At 44.1% G+C, this 22630-nt stretch overlaps 2 protein-coding genes across 2 annotated transcripts in view; both read left to right on the forward strand.

Annotated features, from left to right (window-relative positions):
- Window positions 1-20889, forward strand: part of LOC136627182 (zinc finger protein 420-like) — a 45306-nt gene extending 24417 nt beyond the window's left edge. Inside the window, exons 10-15 of the mRNA XM_066602116.1 lie at window positions 6527-6636; window positions 6865-7044; window positions 7127-7250; window positions 7333-7397; window positions 7914-8016; window positions 17407-20889. Coding sequence (XP_066458213.1) covers window positions 6527-6636; window positions 6865-7044; window positions 7127-7250; window positions 7333-7397; window positions 7914-8016; window positions 17407-18518 — 1694 coding nt within the window. The 3' untranslated portion in view covers window positions 18519-20889. The remainder of the gene's footprint in view (window positions 1-6526; window positions 6637-6864; window positions 7045-7126; window positions 7251-7332; window positions 7398-7913; window positions 8017-17406) is intronic.
- The window catches only part of LOC136628738 (zinc finger protein 268-like), a 451149-nt gene that overhangs the window by 99654 nt on the left and 328865 nt on the right, over window positions 1-22630 (forward strand). The window lies entirely within an intron of this gene.

The following is a 22630-nucleotide window of genomic DNA, read 5'->3' on the forward strand; positions in this document are numbered from 1 at the left end:
AAAGCATTCGACAGGGTCCACTGGGGCTTCTTGGAAGCGACACTACGTAGGATAGGTCTGGGTGACCGAGCGAGGGAATGGATTATGGCCCTGTATAGGAACCCCTCAGCTGGAGTGAGGGTTAATGGATCCCTGTCACAACCGCTGCAGATAAGAAATGGGACCAGACAGGGATGCCCTCTCTCACCCACACTTTATATTCTGATCATGGAATCACTGGCAAATGCCCTGAGAAATAATCCTGATATTAGAGGATTTAAAACGGGGACTTCATCCCAGAAACTGGCCCTATTTGCAGATGACCTCTTAATCTATATGACCAATCCCAGAATTGACCTCCCTAATATACTCAAAGAATTTGAACAATTTGGTAGATTAAGTAATTTTAAGGTCAATGCGCATAAATCCGAAATTCTGAATGTCACACTCCCACTAGAGGAAGTGTCCCAGCTAAGTAAATCCTTTCCCTTTAAATGGGGCGGCACTTCAAACCCAGATCAGCTATATGAACGTAACTATATACCGGCGCTATCTAAACTAAAGAAGGATTTACAACAGTGGCGGTCCATTAAGATGTCATGGTTTGGTCGAATCAATGTCTTAAAGATGGATTCTCTTCCTAGATTCCTTTATTTGTTTCAGACCATTCCTATTAAGCTCCCTAGGAAGTATATGCTTACTATTAGAAGAGAAATAACAAAATTTGTCTGTGGGGGGTCCAGGCCGCGATTAAAATTCAAAACACTATCCAGAACAAAAGACACAGGAGGAACGGGCTTACCCAACTTTGATCTATATCATAAAGCAGCGATTTGCAAGTGTGTCCTGGATCTCCTACACAATAGGAGTACCAAAAGGTGGGTGGCCATGGAACAGGACTTTTCATCAGGGCAGGTGCTAGGTATGTTTTTGATACCTGGGGGAGAAAATAGGAAGAAACTGAACCTATCACCCCTCATGACAAAAATTCTGAATATATGGGATGGTTTCGCAGAAAAGAAGGGTCTAGTGTCACGCCCAGGACAACTTACACCTTTAACAGGAAACCCCGGGCTACCAATTCCAACAGATGACAGCTCTCTGCTGGCCAAATTGGGGGTTATGACACCTCGCATCAGAGATTTGATGGAGAACGGGAACATAAAAACACTACAAAGCATTTTGGGATCTGGGGGACCGGTGGCCGGAGCATGGTTGCAGTACCTCCAACTCTGTAGTTATGTCCGCTCCCTTGGCACAATGGGACAACTGAGTAGGCCCTTGACCAGGTTTGAGGAGTTGTGTGTGGCAGCTGATCCACCTAAAGCTGAAATCTCTAGCTCATACCGCATCTTGCTAGCAGAGGAGACAAAGGACGAAAAAGTGGGGTTTAAATCGTGCTGGGAAAGGGAGTTGGGGCACCCAATATCGGAAGGAGATTGGGTAAAGGCATTAACTTTAACACATAAATTATCTATTTCCAACAAACTTCAGGAAACAAACTACAAATTGATCTCTCAATGGTATAGAGTTCCATCTAAATTAGCCAAGATATATCCACGGCAGATAGATGCTGGAGATGCCTAGTAGAGGAGGGGACTTTCCTCCACATATGGTGGTCGTGCCCTTTGATCCATAGTCTATGGACAGATGTAAATAAACTTTACAACGTACTGACGCATGCTGGGATCACCTTCTCCCCTGAGTTGGCCCTTCTGTCAATTTTCCCGGGTTCCATCTCAGGTGCAAGAAAAGGATTGGTAAGATTTTTCATTCTGGCCATAAGACAGGTAACCCCGAGGCTATGGAAATCAATAACGCCCCCATCCAGAGTACTATGGTTGGAAGCTGTGGACACGCTGAGGCAACTAGAAGAAACCAGATGACAACAGATTTCAAAAGTATTATAAAACCTGGGCGGTATGGCTAACAATACGTTCTTCCAGTCGACTTAGTGACTGGCTTCTTAGAGGGGAAATTTACCCTTAAACCAGTAAGAAACTAGCAAAAGATGATATAATTAGGGCGGGCGGCCCGACCTGCCGAACACAGAGAAGCCTTTCTTTTCCTTTTTTTCTTCTTCTCTTCTTTTTTTTCCTTTTCACTTTTCTCTATCTTTACCTTGAATACTTGATGGCTTTCGCTACTCTATGTCCTGATACTTTATACCTGCACAGGGAGGCTCTCCTCTGGAGGACCTCCTCAAACTATTTTGTTGATGTTGGATATAGTTCTATATAAGGAAGATTCGATACTCATATAGTGAAAGTTATATGACCAAAAATTATTTTTCTATTTTTTTTGCTGTGACTATGTGTAAGAAGCCGTTCTTATTGATTGATTGTACGATCAAATAAAAAGTGCTTGAATCATAATGTAAGTTTACATCCTGGCTAGCTGGTACTTGACGCAACTAGAAGTAAACTTATGTCTTGTGCGTGGCGCGTGTTCAGAAGTGAGCCCATGCCCTCTGCAGCGGGAGCTGGCGGTGACTGACAGCTGGCCGCCTGCTGCAGCAGCAGGGATCAGTGAGCACACTGATCATCATTGTTAACCCCTTACATGCTGCAAACATTGCTGATTGGGTTCACAGAGGGAGGACCACCTGTCCATCATAGGACCACGTCGCCACACAAATATACAAGCCCCCATAGGACCACGTCGACATATAAATAAAACCGTTATGGCTTTGAAAAGTGAGATGGAAATCAGAAAAAAAAATCATCCTTACGGCCAAAATAGGCCGTGTCACTGAAGGGTTAACAGGCTTTGTAATAATGAGCGGGAATAGAAGCCCAAAAAATCTTTTCCCGAAGGAACAGAGCCGTCTGCAGGCAGATTTATATTCCCAGTCATAGTCACACAGTATGTAAGGCCGAAAAAAGACATCTCCATGCAGTTCAGCCTGGGACACCCCCCCCCCCCCCCCAATGTTGATCCAGAGAAAGATAATACAAACCACCATGAGGTAGAAGCCAATTTTCCACATTTAAGGGAAGAAATTCCTTCCCGACTCCAGTCTGGCAGCCTGAATAATTCCCGGATCACCGATCCTTCTCAAGTAGGTATATCGCTCACGAAAGGTGTCCAGGCCCATTTTGAATTCTTTTATTGAATTTACCATCATCACTTCCTCAGGCAGAGAGTTCCACAGTCTAACTGCTCTTACAGTAAAGAACCCTCTTCTATGTTGGGGATGAAACCTTCTTCCCTCTAGACATAGAGGGCGCCCCCTTGTTACAGTCCTGAGTATAAACAGATGAAGAGAGAGATCTCTGTATTGTCCCCTGATCTATCTATACATAGTTATTAGGTCACCCCTCAGCCGTCTTTTTTTCTAAACTAAATAACCCCAATATTGATAACCTCTCTGGGTATTGTAGTCCGCTCATTCCATTTATTACTTTAGTTGCCCACCTTTGTACACACTCAAGCTCTGATATGTCCTTCTTGAGTGTTATTGCCCAAAACTGGAAGAACAATGTTCTCATCATGTGCCTTTAGACCTCCTTTGATGATCCTACTAGCCTCGGCAGCAGCTGCCTGACGCTGGTTGCTCCAGTTAAGCGTGCAGTTAACTAAAACTCCCAAGTCCTTTTCCATGTCAGGGTCCCCAGTGGTTTCCCATGTAGTGTGTAATGGCGACACATATTCCCACTGCCCGTGTGCAGAACCGTACATTTATCAGTGCTAAACCTCTTTTGCCACTTCTCTGTTCCCAACTTATGCAGATCCTCTTGCGCCCCCTCGTGTTGATATCTTTATATAGTTTGTGTCATCTGCATATATTGATGTTTTACTGCAAAATCCTTTAACCAGGTCATTAATAAATATATTAAATAGAATAGGCTCCAAAACCACCCCTGTGGTCCCCCACTAGTGACCCCTCCAATAGTGCCCCCTGTGGTCCCCCACTAGTGACCCCTCCAATAGTGCCCCCTGTGGTCCCCCAGTAGTGACCCCTCCAATAGTGCCCCCTGTGGTAACCCAGTAGTGACCCCTCCAATAGTGCCCCCTGTGGTAAGCCAGTAGTAATGAGGACCTCTCCAATACTGACTTGAAGAAAAACAACATGCTGCGAAGGTTCAACCTGGCAGCATCACTGTGAAAGAATAATCACAGATGTACCTAGACCGAGTGTGAACAATGGCGTCCGTTTTAAGTGCGTTTTGTGCATCTCGCGATGTACAAAGCTGACTTGTGTGAGTGCACCCTCAGGCCTCCCTCACACGTGCGTTGTGGTAAGCGCCGCAATTTAAATGGCAGAGCTCTGCTGCGCCTCACTGATGAGCGCTAAATGCCCAAAAATAGAATGGACTACTTGAAAATCGTGGCGCTGAGAAGCGCTGCCAGTGAGCGGCTGTCTGAGCGTTATACTGTGATTAGTGCGATGCTGATAGCGCTGCGCTAATCGTGGTAACCAGCGCCTGTGTGAGGGAGGCCTTGGGTCGGCTTCACACCGGCGGGAAATTTGTGTGTTGCAAGATGCACAAGTAAGAACCCCCGGTGGCAGCATTGCGGCGGGAGGAGGGCTTCTTCCCCGAAGTGATGTGAGGCTGTTTGGATATGAAAACACTTTACATCTGTGGGGAATTCACATGGTGGGGAGCGCGATATGAGGGGGATTCACGGCCCCATACCGCGCTCACCAGTGTGCAGTTAGTCTTATGTGTGCAGTGTGTTCCTATGGAGGAGGGGTGCATTCATTGCCCCCCAAATACATCCGTATTACGCAGGAGTAATACCAATGAAAAGCGATGTGTATGAAATACTAATGCAGTCCCATCTGTGAGTGTACGTTCAATGTTCAGACGGTGGAATTCGCCACAGAATTTCAGCGTGGATTCTGCCTCTAAAAGCCTCGGTAAAATCCATGGCTCTCTCATTTCTTGATGTGATACGAAAAAAAAGGTTTGCTCCTGTGTTAGCCAGGAGAGTAAAGTGTTCTCAGTAGGAGAAACCAGGTAATCTTGTAGATGTGATACGTTTCCATGGCTAACAAAAATACATGGTGTTATAGCGAGCTTTCGGGTTTTTATCGACCCTTCATCAGGCCAAAATGAAACTGGTTTGGATGGGGCACAAATATAACCTACAGATGCGGAGGGGAGGGGGGGGGGGATGGGCGGACACCACTCTTGATCTTAACAAACTTTCACACACAGAAATTTAAGAGTTAAAATAACACCAAATGACTTTAAATGATCTCCAGCGGTGGAAATCTGCTTGCGAGAATCCGACCCCGCCCCTGGGCAGGCGGCCTTACTGGGAACAATCACACGTCTTGATGTGGGAACGCATTGGATTTAGCAATTCGACAACAATAAATCAGCACACAGATCTGCAGCAACAACCGTGGCACAAAGTGACAGATTTTACTGCAGTTTTAGAGGCAGAATTCATGCAGAAGATTCTGCTGTGTGACCGTTATCTAACACAGTTTAATAATGGATCCATACTACGGCCATTTACAAGTACCCTCATCCGAAACAGGCCCTTCCAGGGGATGTACGAGAATTGCAAGTTATGCCTTACCCATGGGATAGTGGATAACTCCCTGATCAGTGGAGATCTCTGTGGTTGTGAGAAGAAGGGTCCCGTGTCCCTCTGCTTTCATTACTGTCGGAATGCCTCTCACATCCATAGTGACATCAAACTGAATATGGCCTCCTGTCTAGGGGCGGATATGGTTTGTGGAATCTGCGTAGGGAAAACGGAAATCAAGCTGCCCATAGAGATGCATGGGCATCCACAAATTAATTAAGGCATGTGGATTTGATTTGCAGACCTTTTGGTCCAGAAAACAAATAGCAGCATGCTCCATTTCTGTGCGGATTCCGCTCTGACTGCTTGCATTGAAGTCAACGGAAGTCGTCTGATCCGCTGGATAGCAGGAGTTCAACAGAAAACATGTACTGCAGTGCAGAAGAAAGAAGATCCGGACAGGAGGGAGAAGACCCCGGATAGGTCCACGGAAGACTCGGACAAGTAAAAAAATGTCCTTGGCCACGGACAGTATCGGCTTCCATGGGCGGAGTCCGACCCACCTGTGGACATAAGGCCTATAGCACTGTCCGAGTATGTGCAGTCAGCACTCTATTCCTTACAATGGGGCCGACGGAATTACCACAGTGTTTGCTACTCAACTACCTTAAGCAGCAGCTCTTCGATTGAGCCTCTTCAGTCTGTGTTTACATTGGTTGCATTCAGAAGATAGGTTGAAGCGGTGATACTAATATGTATCACACATGACCACTTCTGCCTTGATTGTTTACACTGGTCACATGTAATCACTATTGTGGCCAGTGATTGGCTTTAGTCTTCATGGGAAGATCCAACAACCTCAAACATGGATAAGTTTTTCAACTACTATCCAATTCCATACAAAAAGGGAAAATACAACTTCTATACTGTAACATCTCCTCAAATCTTTCTCCTTATTGTCTCCAGTAATTTTATTGTATGTTGGATCTTGTGTGTTTTTTGTATTGACTGATCATTTTATTCATGTTACTCAAATATAGCATCTTCTGTTGATATCTTCTAGACAAGAGAGTTTTCCTGACCAACCTGTCAAGGATGGAAAGGAACAGGGCCAAGATGGCAGAAAGTATATTAAATCTCACCCTAGAGATGCTCTTCCAACTTACTGGAGAGGTGAGAGATCCCGAAATTGTCACATTACATTATTCTTATCTATGGTAATAACAGATGATGTCACTGGAGAGGTGAGAGATTCCGATGATATCACATTACATTATTCTTATCTATGGTAATAACAGATGATGTCACTGGCGAGGGGAGAGATTCTGATGATGTCACTGGAGAGGTGATGGACTCTGGAAATGTCTGTAGTGATATTTATTACTGTCTCCCCATATACAGGATTACACAGTAGTGAAGAAGACCTCTAGTGATGGCTGTCGGACCCCTGTGTGTGATGGATGGGGAAGACCCCTGAGCCCAATCACGGGGCCCCCACCTCACCACCTGATACATGAAGACATCAATGTACAGAAGATTCTAGAACTCACCAACAGGATGATTGAGCTGCTGACTGGAGAGGTGACGCTGCAGGGAATGCTGGGATATTTTACAGTAACAGCACTGAAGGCTTCTGGGTAATGACTGTATATTGTGTTGTCAGGTTCCTATAAGGTGTCAGGATGTCGCTGTCTATTTATCCATGAAGGAGTGGGAGTATTTAGAAGGACACAAGGATCTGTACAAGGACGCCATGATGGAGACCCACCAACCGCTCCCATCACCAGGTAATAGACAGGACTAAATACACGGGGGCTTTATTATCTGTATGTAAAGAATGACTTCAGTGTCTGTCTGTGTTTCCTCCAGTTCCATCCAGTAAGAGAAGCCCACCAGAGAGATGTCCCCGTCCTCTTCTTCCGCAGGACCACCAGGTAGATGGAGATGTCCCTCTGATCTGTAGAAGGCTGTGAAGCTCTTGTCTTCAGTCTTATTAGATGTCTTCTCCTTGTGTGATGAGGCCAGTGGAGAGGGCAGGATTACCGCTGACCAGAGACATTACATGTTGTCTGGATCTTCTCCCAGTTTTCTGTCGGTGGAGACTGCTGGTGGGAATAAGGAGCCAACAGGTTGGATTTATATCTATCTGCTCCTTTTTGTCCCAGAGACAAACAGCGGATGTGTCTGGTAGACGCTGATCTCCTGCACTGAGACAACGTGCAGCGTGTCTAGCCATGCCGGATATACATGTGTATGTGGTTCCTGAGGGGTAATTGAGCCGCCATCTAATATCTATGTCCGGCTTCTAGATCTGCAGCTATGTGGCTCAGATAACTACTCCTGTCAGTTCCTTATTGTTCATCATGATGATTAATGATTTTCTGGTCATGTAAAACCTTCCACACGACTTCTCCAACCGTCTGCTGACTTTTACAATATTTGTCTCACAGCTTTTGTATCAGGATGAAGATCTGACCGATATTAATACTACAGAGACAAATGTGAAGATCAAACTGGAGATTAAAGAGGAGATTCTTACAGATAACCACCCAGGTGAGTAGTAACCACTAAATACAGCAGAGAAGTTTCACCAATGCAGCTACTTTATATACACTCATTGTGTGTATGTATGTATGTATGTATGTATGTGTGTATATATATATATATATATATATATATATATATATATATATATATATATAATCCCTCCCCTAGAAGAAGTTGTTGTTTTTGCTGTAAAACTCCGCATGCAGTTACGTCTCAGGCAGATATACAAATAATTAGAGTTGTGGGGTGATTAGATGAACGGTCTTGCTACCTCAGACCCTGAAAGTGATTCCACTCTTGGCCTATAAAAAGGCTCTACTGCTTGTGTGTAGTGGCCTCTTTTTCCGCTTGTGTAAATCTTGTTGACCACTAGACGCCTCTATGACACAACCTAAAAGATTTTGCCCCATTAACAAGTTTGAGAAGGGGGCGCATTATTGGATTGCAAGAAGCTGGAGGGTCATATTGACAAATTGTCTGTTCTTACCAGACTGCTAGGAGGTGTTGGGACCAGTGGCTGTATGAGGGCACGCACACAAGGCGACCGAGCTCAAGACCCCCTTAACAGACCACCAGTAGAGAGGATTGTCTGATCATCCGACAAGGACCAGCTCCAACTGTTTCATTGTCTGCCATCCAGAGAAGGGTGGCACAATCGTTACAGGCTTCTGTGTCTGTCCGAATTATTTCCAGACACTAGGCTGAAGGACATTTGGTCTCATGGTGCCCATTACGTGTAGTGCCTTTGACACCGACCGTGATCTCAGTTTTTAGCTGTTTTTATATTGAGAACAACTAATCTAGACTGCTACAGAGTGGAACTGGGTGGTTTTCAGCAATGAATGCAGGTTTAGGTTTGAGCAATGACGACGGCTGTGTTCATGTCTGGAGACTTAGGGGTGAGTGTCTCAATCCGGCCTTTCTAGGGAGCAGCACATTGCCCCTATAGCTGGTTTGATGGTCTGGGGGACATTGTATACAACAGTTGGTCACTCCTAGTATTGGTATGAGGGTCAATGACAGCTCAGTGATATGTTGAGGACATCCTACAAAACAAAAAAAATTTAGTACCGTGATAGCCAGTAGAGCAAAGTGTTCTAATAGAAACCAAGTAATCTTGTAGATATGATACCTTTATATAGCTAACAAAAATACATGATGTTACAATGAACTTTCAAACCTCTGAGGCATAATGGAACAAATCTAAAAACATTTTTAATATATACACATGATCATGTGAGAGGGCACAAACATGGTGTACTTAATTTGCACTAGATAATACCAGTCACAGGCTAAGGGGGCACAGACATATTGGGATTAATAGCATTTAGATAAATACCAGGGAGGGATGAGTATAACAGTAAAAAAAAATTAGTCCAGTGACAAGGAATGTAAAAGTTTATAGTCTCTAAATTGATGTTAGGGGACAACACCAGGCCAACATGTTACCTCTGCTCTGGGTTTCTCATATCTCACAATCTCCACTGGTGTAACCTCCCCCCCCCCCCCCCCCTCTGAGATTCATATCATTTCTGATAGTATCAAAGATGGTTATAAACTTATATTCCCAAATTCTTCTGTGACGCTGGGACTTAAAATTGCCTTTAAGTATAATAACTTGTATGTTGTGTCCGTGACTAGAAAAAGGCTTTGCTACCGTTAATTTGGTCTTTCTCTCTTTAATCATGTGGCTATGCAATCTTATCCTTGCTTTCAGTTTTTGTCCTGTTTCCCCAACATAAAGGGCCCCAACATGTGAATGTCCCAGGGATCTTATAGTCCTGCTGTGTTTTGGTGATCCGTATCCTATCTGCAGTCAGTACATGTGAGCAGGTCTAGCAGTTTCTTAAATTGCAGGAATAAGTTCCATTTTGTGTCATAGGACAATGCACTCCTGATCCACCTGCTGTGGATTGCAGGTCACTCCTAGAGGTACATGTCCGTTTCCTTCCTTCTCTGTGAATTGTAGTAGTTGATTTCTGGGTATCCTGGTGGTCCTGGTGATTTGGTCAACAATTGAGGTTGAATGGTAGCCCTGATTTATAAATGTCCTTTTAAGGTGGTATAGATGTTCCTCTCTGTCTGTTGCTATGCATCTGGGACTCGAAGGAAGAGGGCTATATCAAGTTACTGTGTTTTAACAAAACCTACAAGATGGAGCTATATACTCGAATAACAAAATCCATGGAGCTGATAACAGAAAAGTCTTTGGAAGAAGGAAGCTTAGTACTATGAATGTCAGGAATGCTACGCACCATGAACTTGGAAGAAGAGCTTAACATTAGAGATGAGCGAGCATGCTCTTCCGAGCTCGATGCTCATTCGAGTATTCGCATACTTGAAAGTACCTGTTACTTGAGCGAGCACCACGCGGTGTTCGAGAAAATTTCACCCTTCCCTACCCACATGTTTAACGGCTTTTTTAGCCAATGAACATGCAGGGAAGGCTTTGGCACCTCCTGCTATGACATGCCAACCCTGTGCACGTCTACAGCGTATGCAAAATACTCCTGTGTGTGTCCTGTCGATCTACACTATATAACAAGACTGTACGCATTTTACACAGGTCTATTTTTGGCTTAAAGCATACGCAAAACACCTCGCAGTTTGCGTAGCATTTTGACGCAGTGCATTATACAACATGATAAACACTGGGGTAAGGGTCGAGGACGTGGACGTCCGAATGAGGGTGTGGGCAGAGGCCGAGGTCCTGGGCGGGGTGAAACAGTGCCGGCTGCTGACGGAGAAGTAGAGCACTGTGTATCTACGCTCCATAGCTTCATCTCACAGTTTGCAGGTCCACGTGGTACATGGTTAATAAAACCACAACAGTGTGATCAGGTGATGACGTGGTTAGCGGATAACGCATTCAGTAATTTATCAACCACCCAGTCTACTCACGCTAGCCAAGAGACTGGACCTGTGAATCCTTATGCTGATCCTCCTTCCTCCCAGCCTGGTCACTCCAGAAAAAGGAGAGATTCAGAACAGGCATGCTCACGGAACTGTTCTCAGGTCCTTCCCCTGAGTCGCAAATAACTGCTCATGAGCCACCTGAGGAGTTTGTCGTGACCGATGCCCAAAATTTGGACCTTTCACAGTCTCAGGGTGATGAGGGTGGGGACTTCCAAGTAGTGTCTCAAGAGGTATTTGTTGATGATGATGAGGAGACACAGTTGTCTGTCATTGAGGTTGTTGTTAGGGCAGTATGTCTGAGGGAGGAGCAGACTGAGGATTCAGAGGAAGAGCTGGTGGATGATGAGGTGACTGACCCAACCTGGGTTGGTAAGCCTACTGAAGACAGCGCTTCAGAGGGGGTGGCAAGTGCAGCACCAGAACAGGTTGGAAGAGGCAGTGGGGTGGCCAGAGGGAGAAGCAGGGCCAGAGCAAGTAATCCCCCAACTGTTTCCCACAGCACCTCCTCGTGGTAAGCTTCTGTGCAGAGGGCTAGGTGTTCGAAGTGGTGTGCAACCTGTGCCACACCAAGGTCAGCAAGGGAGCCACCGCTACTAGCCTGACCACCACCAGCATGCGCAGGCATATGATAGCTAAGCACCTGATGAGGTGGAACGAAGGCCATTTACCACTTGCGGGTCACACCACTGCCTCTTCTCCTGTGTCACATGCTGGCACTAAGTTGCAATCCCCTTCCCAGGACGCAGGCACAAGCGTCTCCCGCCCTGCACCCACCCCTTCACCTGCACGGTCCTCCACTGCCTCCACCAATGTGTCCCAGCGCAGCATTCAGTTGTCTATGACACAAACGGAAGCGCAAATATGCACCCATCCACCCGCATGCACAATCGCTAATTGTGCATATCTCCAAACTGCTGAGCCTGGACATGCTGCCATATAGGCTGGTAGAAACTGAGGCTTTCCGCAACCTCTTGGCGGCATCCGTCCCTCGCTACTCGGTCCCCAGTCGCCACTATTTTTCCCACTATGCCGTCCCCGCCCTACACAAGCACGTGTCACGGAATATCAACCATGCCCTCACCAATGCGGTTACTGGGAAGGTCCACCTAACCACAGACACGTGGACAAGTGCTGGCGGGCAGGGACACTACATCTCCCTGACGACACATTGGGTTAACCTGGTGGAGGCTGGGACCGAGTCTGACCCTGGGTCCGCTCACGTGCTACCTACACCGAGGATTGCGGGTCCTACCTCGGTCATGGTTTCTCCTGCTTATTATGCCACCTCCTCCCACCCCCCCCCCCCCCCACTCCTTCACCTCTCAATTACTATCTGTGAGCAAGTTTCCTTCAGTCGGTAGCTCGGGGCGCTGCAGCACTGCTGTGGGGAAGCGTCAACAGGCCGTGCTGAAACTCCTGAGCTAAGGTGACAAGAGGCACAGCGCCCAAGAGCTGTCACAGGGTTTGACGGAGCAGACAGATCTGTGGCTTTCGCCGCTGAACCTCCAACCAGGCATGGTCGTGTGTGACAATGGGCATAACCTTGTGGCGGCTCTGCAGCTTGGCAGACTAACACATGTGCCATGCCTGGCCCGCACGTTCAATCCGGTGATTCAGCACTTTCTTAAAAACTACCCCAATTTGTCTGAGCTGCTCAGCAATGTGCGTCGCGTGTGCGCACATTTCAGAAAGTCCACCGCAGATGCTGCAACAGCGCTTCCAACTGCCAGTTCACTGACTGTTGTGCAACGTGCCCACGTACTGGAATTTAACTTTGCACATGTTGGCCAGGGTTTACGAGCAGCGTAGAGCCATTGTTGAATACTAGCTGCAACATGCTCGTCGGAGTGGTAGTCAGCCTCCACACTTCTTCACAGAGAAGTGGGCATGGATGTCTGACATCTGTCAGGTGTTAGGAAACTTTCAGGAGTCAACATAAATAGTGAGTGGCAATGCCGCCATTATCAGCGTAACCATCCTGCTGCTTTGCATGCTGAGAAGGTTGCTGCTAAGCTTTAAGGCCGATGCTTTGCGGATAGAACAGGAGATTGGGGATGACAATATGTCGCTTGATAGCCAGACCACCCTCAGGTCTGTTTCTCAGCGCATATTGGAGGAGGAGGGGGAATAGACTGCTGCCCACACTGCAGAGGGTACACATGCTACTTTCTTCACATCTGTTCAGCGTGTATGGGGTGAAGAGGAGAAGGAGGAGACTGAGAGTCATCTTCTTAGTGAGGACAGCGATGTGTTGCATACTGGGACTCTGGCACACATGGCTGACTTCATGTTAAGCTGCCTTTCCCATGACCCTCGCATTAGACGCATTCTGGCCAACACGGATTACTGGGTGTTCACCCTTCTCGACCCACGGTATAAGTAGAACCTTTCCACTCTCATTCCTGAAGAGAAAGGAGTACAAGAGTGATGCAATACTACAAGGTCCTGGTGGAAAAGCTGATACTAAACTTCCCATCTGATAACGCTAGTAGTAGAGGACGTAGTTCAGTGGGCCAACCAGCAGGGGAGATGAGGGGAACAGGCAGCATGTCCAGTGCAGGCAGGGGAACACTCTCCATGGGCTTTGCCAGTTTTATGGCACCCCAGCCAGACTGTGTCACCACTTCCCAGTCTAGGCTTAGTAGGAGGGAACAGTGTAAAAAGATGGTGAGGGAGTACATAGCCGACCATACCAACGTCCTCCGTGATCCCTCTGCTCCATACAACTGTTGGGTGTCAAAGCTGGATACATGGCACGAACTTGTGCTGCACGCCTTGGAGGTGCTGGCCTGCCCTGCCACTAGCGTGTTATCAGAGAGGGTGTTTAGTGCTGCTGGGGGTATTATCACGGATAAGCGTACCCGCCTGTCAACTGACAGCGTCGACAGGCTTACACTTATTAAGATGAACAAAGCCTGGATTTCCCCAGACTTCTCTTCTCCACCGGTGAAAAGCAGCTTAACATCAAGTATCTTTAAGCTTGAACTGGAGAACCATGCACCATTTATCACCCCAAAAAAGGGTAGAAGCATGGTCTATCCCTCTCTGATTTTCCTCCTCCTTCTAAACTAGCATGTCAGGACGTGGAACAGCCAATTCTTCAGAGGGCCAAAAGGCTCTGTAAAAACAATTTTTTTCGTAGGGCTGCCTCCAGGCTCTGTCAAAATATTTTTTTCTGAGGGCCGCCTCCAGGTTCTCACCCCCAATTTTGAAGAGGTTCACCACTGGAGTTCAGCAAACGTGCTGGTTCCAGCTTCATACGCCCACAAATGTATCCCAGCGCAGTGTCCAGCTATCTAACACAGAGACAGAATGAATTGTTCTGGTTTGGCCACTCTAATTTCTTCATAGTACATGCTGTCTTTCCCTGGGGCACTGGTTAAAAAGTCCCTCGGGGAGAGGCAGGGGCTGGGACAGGTGGTAGCTGTCGCTGTCAGAATTGAGACATGGACTGTGCTAACAGAATATAGGACATGGACCCAGATTGTAGAGACCGGACCATGGAGACAAAGATCCTGATAACAGATTACAGAACTTGGCGACATTTACACAGCAGAATCCAGGTCATAGAAAAAAAGACGCAGATTACAGAATCCAGAGTGCTGAAACTAATGGCCCTTTTACATGGACGATTATCATTCAGAATCATTCAGATTTCCGTGCTCCTGAGGAAACCTGAACTATTATCGTCCCGTGTAAATGCATGCTGCGACTGAATGATTATTATTCAGCTTCTGCACACAGAAAACTGAACGATGTGTCGTTCTGTGGAAATAGCGGTTGTTCATTTTTGAACGACTTTCTGCCTACTTTGAATGGAGGTGGGCGGGGTGGAGAATGCTCTATTCCAGTAGCTCTGTGAGTGATGCCAGCGATACTTGCCCCTGTGTAACAGCACAGGAGCGAGCATCACTGGGACGAGTATCTGGCATTGTTTGCCCAACATCTCGTCCCGTGTAAAAGGACTATTAGACCAGATAATGGAATCTAGAAGATGTAGAGCTATACCCAGACAACAGAGTTCTGATGATGAAGACATAGACCTAGATAACAAAATCCAGATCAGGGAGACATATACCCTGATAGCAGAATTACAGACCGTGGGCATATAGACCAATGTAACAGAATACAAATCATGGCGATAAAGACCCATACGGTACAATTGAACCTTTCTTTTGCTGACTTCTTCATCCTCAGAGACCGTTTAAACAGTAAGATTTATGGCATCCTGAATTATTACTCCACTTATGTAAAAGCAGCTACAGAAAACCCACGACTCTGTCACACATGTGCGCCACTGCATGATTCATCTCAATGGGACTAATGGAAAGCAGCAGATAGCTGAATTCAAGCACTTGACAATCTCCGACAGTCCCCATGAGGATGGCTGAATGCTAGCACTTGGCTATCTTCGGCAGATCCCATAGAAGTCGTCAGTGGCATGATTGCCTTCGTGCGTGGCCACATCTGTCAATATTTTAAAACATGCCAGGGGAGAATTCTCTGGATTGGTGGGGGCTTCAGCAGTTGAACCACCATCAATCAGCAATGTATCCCTTACTCTGTTGGAAGGGGATAACTTACTGAAGTAGGAAAACCCCTTCAAATGTGTTCCAAAGATATGGCATTTTGATACATGACTAGACTGCTCCTCGCCTCTGCCCTGCTCTGTGATAAAGTCCATGTAACTGTCCAGGAGGGTGTGAGATGGACACAATCCAATAGCACTGACTCACGGGTCCCTTTTATCGTTCTCCACTGAGCATTTACGGGTACACTGACTGGTGACTGGTACACTGATATATGAACCTATGAAGATGGAGGTTTCACTATAAAAAGGGAAAACTGCGAGAGAACAGCCTGGTGGCCGAACATCATGATCTACTGGTCCTCATTCTGAGGTCTACTGATAGATTGTGATCTGTTTTACTGCTAATGGTTTTATTCAGTTAATAATTGAATTTTCCTACATGACTTGTACAACCCCAATTTCAAAAAAGTTGTGATGCTGTGTAAAATTTGAACAAATGTGAAGAAAAAAAGAATGCAATGAGTTGTAAATCTCATATAAATACATTTTATTCACAATAGAACCAATATAAGAAGGTGAAAAAATTACCTCCTTTAGAAATTGATGGCAACAACGCAACTCAAAAAAAGCTGGAACATGTCCATATCTACCATCTTGTAATACCCCCCCTTCTTTTTACAACAGTCTATAAACCTCTTGGAAGTGAGGGGACCAATTGCTGCTGTGATAGATTTAGTATGTGGTTTAGCATAGCTTTGCTGTAATATGTAAAGCCTTCCCTGAAAGGGATGTTGTCTGGATGAGAGCATATGTAATTGTAAAACCTCTATATACGGCTCATGATAGTGCCTTTCATGATGTGTAAGATGCCCATGCCATAGGCATTGGTGTAAACCCATACTATCAGAGATGAGAGGGTTTTGAACTGTGCGCTGATAACAAACTGGATGGTCCTTCTTCTCTTGAGTCTGCAGGATACAGAGCAGTTAGACTGTGGAACGCTCTGCCTGAGGACGTAGTGATGGCAAAATCCATAGATGAGTTTAAAAGGGGAGTTGATGTCTTTCTGGAGAGGAAGGATATTATAGGTTATAAATCTTAGGTTAATTGTTAATCCGGGTATACAGACAGGTAGGAACTATTAGGGGTTGATCCAGGGAACAGTCCGATTGCCATTAGGGAGTCGGGAAGGAATTTTTTCCCCAAAAGGGCTAATTGGCTTCTGCTCTTGGGGTTTTTTGCCTTCCTCTGGATCAACAACACAGGAGGATAACAGGCTGGACTAGATAGATGGACATTGTCTTCATTCGGCCTTACGAACTATGTTACAAGAATCCAATATTGATAATTGGCCTTGTCTCTATCTCCAGATACTCTGAATGTTTTTATATTATGTACTGTAGATGGTGGGATATTCAAAGTCTTCTCAATTTTACATACAGGAACATTTTTGTGAAATTGTGCCAAAGGTTTTAGATGCTGTTTTTCACCGTTTTTTTTTAATTTTTAAACCATCTTTGCTTCTAAGAGACTCTGCCTCTCTAACATGCACTTTTTACACATTTGTGTGATTTAGAAGACTATTGACCTACCACCTGATTTTCATTAGTTTCACTTGCTTTTCCAGCCTTTTGATATCCCGGTTGCAACTTTTTTATGATGTGCTGCTGCCATCAATTTCAAAATGAGTAAATTGTATATAAATGGAAAAATGTCTCACTTTCACCTTCTGATATGTGTTCTATGTTGTATTTCAAAATATGGTTAGATGAGATTTTCAAATCATTGCATTCTGGGTTCTTTTCTTTACATTTATTTAAATTTAAACAGCGTCACAACTTTTTGAGGGATTGGGATTGCAATTTGTATTGAAATATTTATATAGAAATCTTATAAAATATCACTTAAGGTTCTATTATTCAAAAATAATATCTGGTTTATTCTTGCAGATGACAGTGCCGGGAGCTCAGAGGGACATACGATAGTTGCAAATTGTAAAGCTGAGAATTGTGGTATCACACTAAAAACATATGAAGAACCTGCCATTATCCCAGATATCCCCTCAGCTCTTCAAAGCAAAGATCTATCATCTGATTCCCTTATAAAAATCCCATATTCTGATTCATCACAGACCGATAAACAGAATAAAAGTCACAAAAAGGGAGAACATCAAGGAGCTCACACGGGGAAGAAGACCTTTCCATGTTCAGAATGTGGCAAATGTTTTAACCAGAAATCAGATCTTGTTAAGCATCAGAGAACTCACACAGGGGAGAAGCCATTTTCATGTTCAGAATGTGGCAAATGTTTTACTCAGAAAACATCTCTTGTTGCACATCAAAGAATTCACACAGGGGAGAAACCGTTTTCATGCACAGAATGTGGCAAATGTTTTACCCATAAATCAGGTATTCTTAGACATCAGAGAATTCACACTGAAGAGAAGCCATTTTCATGCCCAGAATGTGGCAAATGTTTTATGCATAAATCAGATCTTGTTAAACATCAGAAAATTCACACAAGGCAGAAGTCCTTTTCATGTTCTGAATGTGGGAAATGTTATAGTGAGAAATCAACTCTTGTTCAACATCTGAGAGTTCACACAGGGGAGAAGCCCTTTTCATGTTCAGAATGTGGCAAATGTTTTACTCGGAAGTCACATCTCGTCGAACATAAAAAAATTCACACAGGGGAGAAGCCATATTCATGTCCAGAATGTGGGAAACATTTTAGTGTTAAGTCAACCCTTGTTGAACATCAAAGAAGTCACACAGGAGAGAAGCCATTTTCATGTCCTGATTGTGGGAAATCTTTTACTCGGAAATCAAATCTTGTGGACCATCAAAGAACTCACATAAAAGAGAAGCCGTATTCATGTTCAGAATGTGGGAAATGTTATAGCTTTAAATCGACTCTTGCTGAACATCAGAGAATTCACAGAGGGGAGAATCCATTTTCATGTCCTGAATGTGGGAAATGTTTTAGTCAGAAATTAAGTATTATAGAACATTTAAGAACTCACACAGGTGAGAAGCCATCAACTCTTGTTGAATATCAATGAACACATAAACCGAGGGCAATCCATTTATATGAACAGATTATGTTCTTAAATATCAGAAGGGTCACACAATGGAGAGACCACTTTCATATTTTATGAATTTCATGAATTTCTGCAACAAATCTGCTGTGTGTGAAATCTTCAAAGTCGGAGGAGAAACCTTTTTCTGTCTAGAATGTGAAAAACATTACGAACAAATCGTACATAGGGAAACGTTAGGAAGTCACTATTTTTTCCATCCTTTTCTTTTTCTTAAACGTCTTTTATTGACAAATTTTAAAAGAAAAAAAATACACAAGTTACCAACAAAAAAGTCACCTGTCGTATAAGTGAGGAGTGAACACTGATGATTAACCCCTTAATGATGCTGCCCTCTTTTTTTTTTTTTTTGCCCCCACTTTCAAATAATCCTAAGGCCTCATTTCCACTAGCAAAATTAAATTGCAGATTCCGCGGGTGACATTTTGCCCACAGGAATATCATTGGTCATCTGCAGTCAATTAAATTGAATCTTGCACCCGCGAATGGCATTTTAATCGATTTGCGTTTTTCACGCGTGGGAAAAAAAAACTGCAGCATGCTCAATTTTAGTGCGGATTTTGCGCGGATCAGCCACATTGCTATCTATAGGTGGGGATATCCGCATGCAAGAAAAAAATACCATTTAAAGCAAATCCGCGCGGAATCTTCTGCGGGGATTGTATTTTTCTTGTGGACATGAGACCTAACTCCTTTGGTTTTTTCCATCAACATAGCTGTCTGAGGGATGTTGTTTGCAGGACGAGTTGTATTTTTCAATGGTGCTATATAATGTACTGAACAACGTAAAAAAATTCTAAGCGGAGTAAAATAAAAAAACAAGACGTGATTCCTCCAGCTTTTGGGGAAGGAGGGTCTTATTTTTACACTCTGTGGCAAAAATGACGCAATAACCTTATTCTATGGTACGATTACGACTTTACTACATTTATAGAGTTGTTTTTTTGCTGTACTACTTTTAAAAAATAAATTTCTTAGGGGAAAAAATGTATATTTTCTGCCTCCATCTTCTGACCGCTCTAGCTTTTATATTTTTCATCGACATAGTTGTGCAGTGGCTCATTTTTGTTGGACGTCTTGTAGTTATAGATACCATTTTGGAGTTTATATGACCTTTTAATCACTTTTTATTACATTTTTCCTTGGAGATGGGGTAACCAAAAAAGAGCGCAATGCTGGTGATGTTTTTCTTTTGTTTTTGTTTTTTTCTTCCCCCCAGACAACACTCGCCGTGCGGAATAAGTGATGTGATAGACCGGACTTTTATGGACGCATCAATACCAAATATGTTTTTGAGGGATTTTTATTTGATTTTTTTTTTATTAGAAATATGGGGAAAAGATTTGTTTAAAACTTCTATTACCTCTTATTTTTCTAACAGAGACTCATGTGGCACAGAGTGTTAGGACTTTACCTTTTACCCCAAAACTTTTTAACTTATTTTTGCCTTTTATTTTAGTTGAACTTGCAAGCATTTGATCAAGACTGAGATAGGAATACCCAGCTGTGTGCCATGGTCAAAGGTAGCCTGGATTATGGGAGCAGTCAGGTTATCGGACTCCCTTAGAAGTGGATAAGGGTTATGAAAACAGTGTAGCACCGCCATCTATGATGTTTGTATAACTCCCGGTATGTTGTCATCAGGTGTGCCCTTTCCCTAAGGGTCAAAGACCAACTCTTCGACTTGTCTGTTTTCTTAGCCTGCTGTCCCAATTTTTTTTTTTTAGCAACCCTTTGGCCACATTCAGTGATGAGGACTTTTGCAATCTCCTGGGACCGTGGAGGGGAGCCCAGGAAATCAAAACCAGGATCTTCCCCTCGCAGTCAACGACTCTCACACAGTCCCTATAGAACGTGGACTCCGATGCTTAGTGACATCACTTTTGATATATTGATGCATGCTCCATTGTAAAGCTGGTTTGGTGCTTTCCTCATGGGAAGCATAGTAAATCTAATGCTGCTGTGACTATCTGTTCCCAGTAACTACTCGCCTCCAAGTAATTTCATCAGCCAGCTCTTTGGTTTCCATACCAACTTGGTACTTCATTTTTAATTTTTTTTAACCACCCCAACTCCTCTAGATAAGGGAAAGATTCACATTTATTGTCAATCCCAATGTTTTGGGTTATTTTTTTTCTTGTTAATTTAACTTCTTCCCCTCGGTTTATTTATATTTGTTCATTTCTACAGTTTTTTTCACAATAGGACTGTAACTTTTTACAATATTTTTAGTGTAGTTGAATGGACAAAATGCCCTGCTGCCATAGTTTTCAGGTTTTTACAGTTTTTATTTTGTGGGTTAGTGCGACTATGGTGACACCAGATGTATAGAATTTGTTAACCCTCACTAATTTCAAAAAAATAAAAAATGTTTAGCAATAAAAATAGCAAATCTGATATTGTTTTTTTTTTTACGGCAGTCACTGTGCAGGATAAATAGCATATTTTAATACAATCGTCAAAAATATCAAGCAGAAGTTGCCTGAATGGAATGAAACTTTCTCTGTGTGACTGTAATGTTGTTATAAGTAAGTGATTACAGTATCAGACTAAAAGGATCAATTATTGTTGAAAACTGACCCCTTGAAGGGAAGTTCTAGTACCCTGTTGTACCGTCTCTAGCTTAGATACAAGATGTGCTATGGGCGGGCATGGAGGCTCTAGTACCCCGTTGTATCACCTCTAGCTTGGATACAAGACATGATACAGGCAGGCATGGAGGCTCTAGTACCCTGTGGTACCACCACTAGCTTGGATACAAGATATAATATGGGAAGATATGGAGGCTCTAGCACCCTGTTGGGCCACTTCTAATTTGAATGTAAGGTGTGATATTGGCAGGCATGGAGGCTTTAGTACCCTGCTGTACTGCCTCTAGCTTGGATACAAGATGTAATATGGGCAGACATGGAGGCTCTAGCACCCTGTTGGCCACCTCTAACTTGGATGTAAGATGTAATATTGGCAGGCATGGAGGCTCTAGTACCCTGCTTGTTGAAAACTGACCCCTTGAAGGGAGGCTCTAATACACTGTTGTACCACCTCTAGCTTAGATACAAGATGTGCTATGGGCGGGCATGGAGGCTCTAGTACCCTGCTGTGCCGTCCTCTAGCTTGGATACAAGACGTGATACAGGCAGGCATGGAGGCTCTAGTACCCTGTTGTACCTCCTCTAGCTTGGATACAAGATGTAATATGGGAAGACATGAAGGCTCTAGCACCCTGTTGGGCCACTTCTAACTTGGATATAAGATGTGATATTGGCAGGCATGGAGGCTCTAGTACCCTGTTGTACCACCTCTAGCTTGGATACAAGATGTGATATGGGCAGCATGGAGGCTCTAGTACCCTGCTATACTGCCTCTAGCTTGGATACAAGATGTAATATGGGCAGACATGGAGGCTCTAGCACCCTGTTGGGCCGCCTCTAACTTGGTTGTAAGATGTGATATGGGCAGGCATTGTGTATTTTCAAGTTTTGCCAAACTTGGGTTAAGATACAACTTTAAAGAAGACTGACACATTGCTAGCTTATATCAATTTATTAAAAATAAGTAATTCTAAGGCTTCTTTCACACGGCGACAGCGATATCACCTCTAGAAAATCTCTGCAAGATCGCAACCTTGTTCCCGCGATTTTGCAGCATCAGCGATGCTTTTTCTTGTGAAGTCACACATCGCTGCTGCCTGTGATTTTCTCTGACGATAAAATCGCGAGAAAGTTAATGGGAGTTTCTAATATTAAAAATGTATTGAATCGCACAAAAATCGCTAGTTCGTTCTATGCGATATACAAGGAGGCTCCATAGGGAAACATGGGCTACATAAAAATCGCACATTGCGGCACGATAGAGCACGCCACGATTTTTTTTCTCTTGCAACATAGCATCAATAAAAACATGGTTAATGTTAAGGAACTCCCTGAAAAGCCCGGGCTTCACATACATGTGTTTTGTAGCCCTGTCGCATCGCTGGAAAATCACGTGATTTTGTAACCCGTGTGAAAGCAGCTTCCGTCTGATAATCTCTAGGTAATATTGCATATACTCTTAGCCTTTTGTATTCATATTACAGC

The sequence above is a fragment of the Eleutherodactylus coqui genome, chromosome 5, assembly GCF_035609145.1.
Source record: "Eleutherodactylus coqui strain aEleCoq1 chromosome 5, aEleCoq1.hap1, whole genome shotgun sequence".
NCBI lineage: Eukaryota > Metazoa > Chordata > Amphibia > Anura > Eleutherodactylidae > Eleutherodactylus > Eleutherodactylus coqui.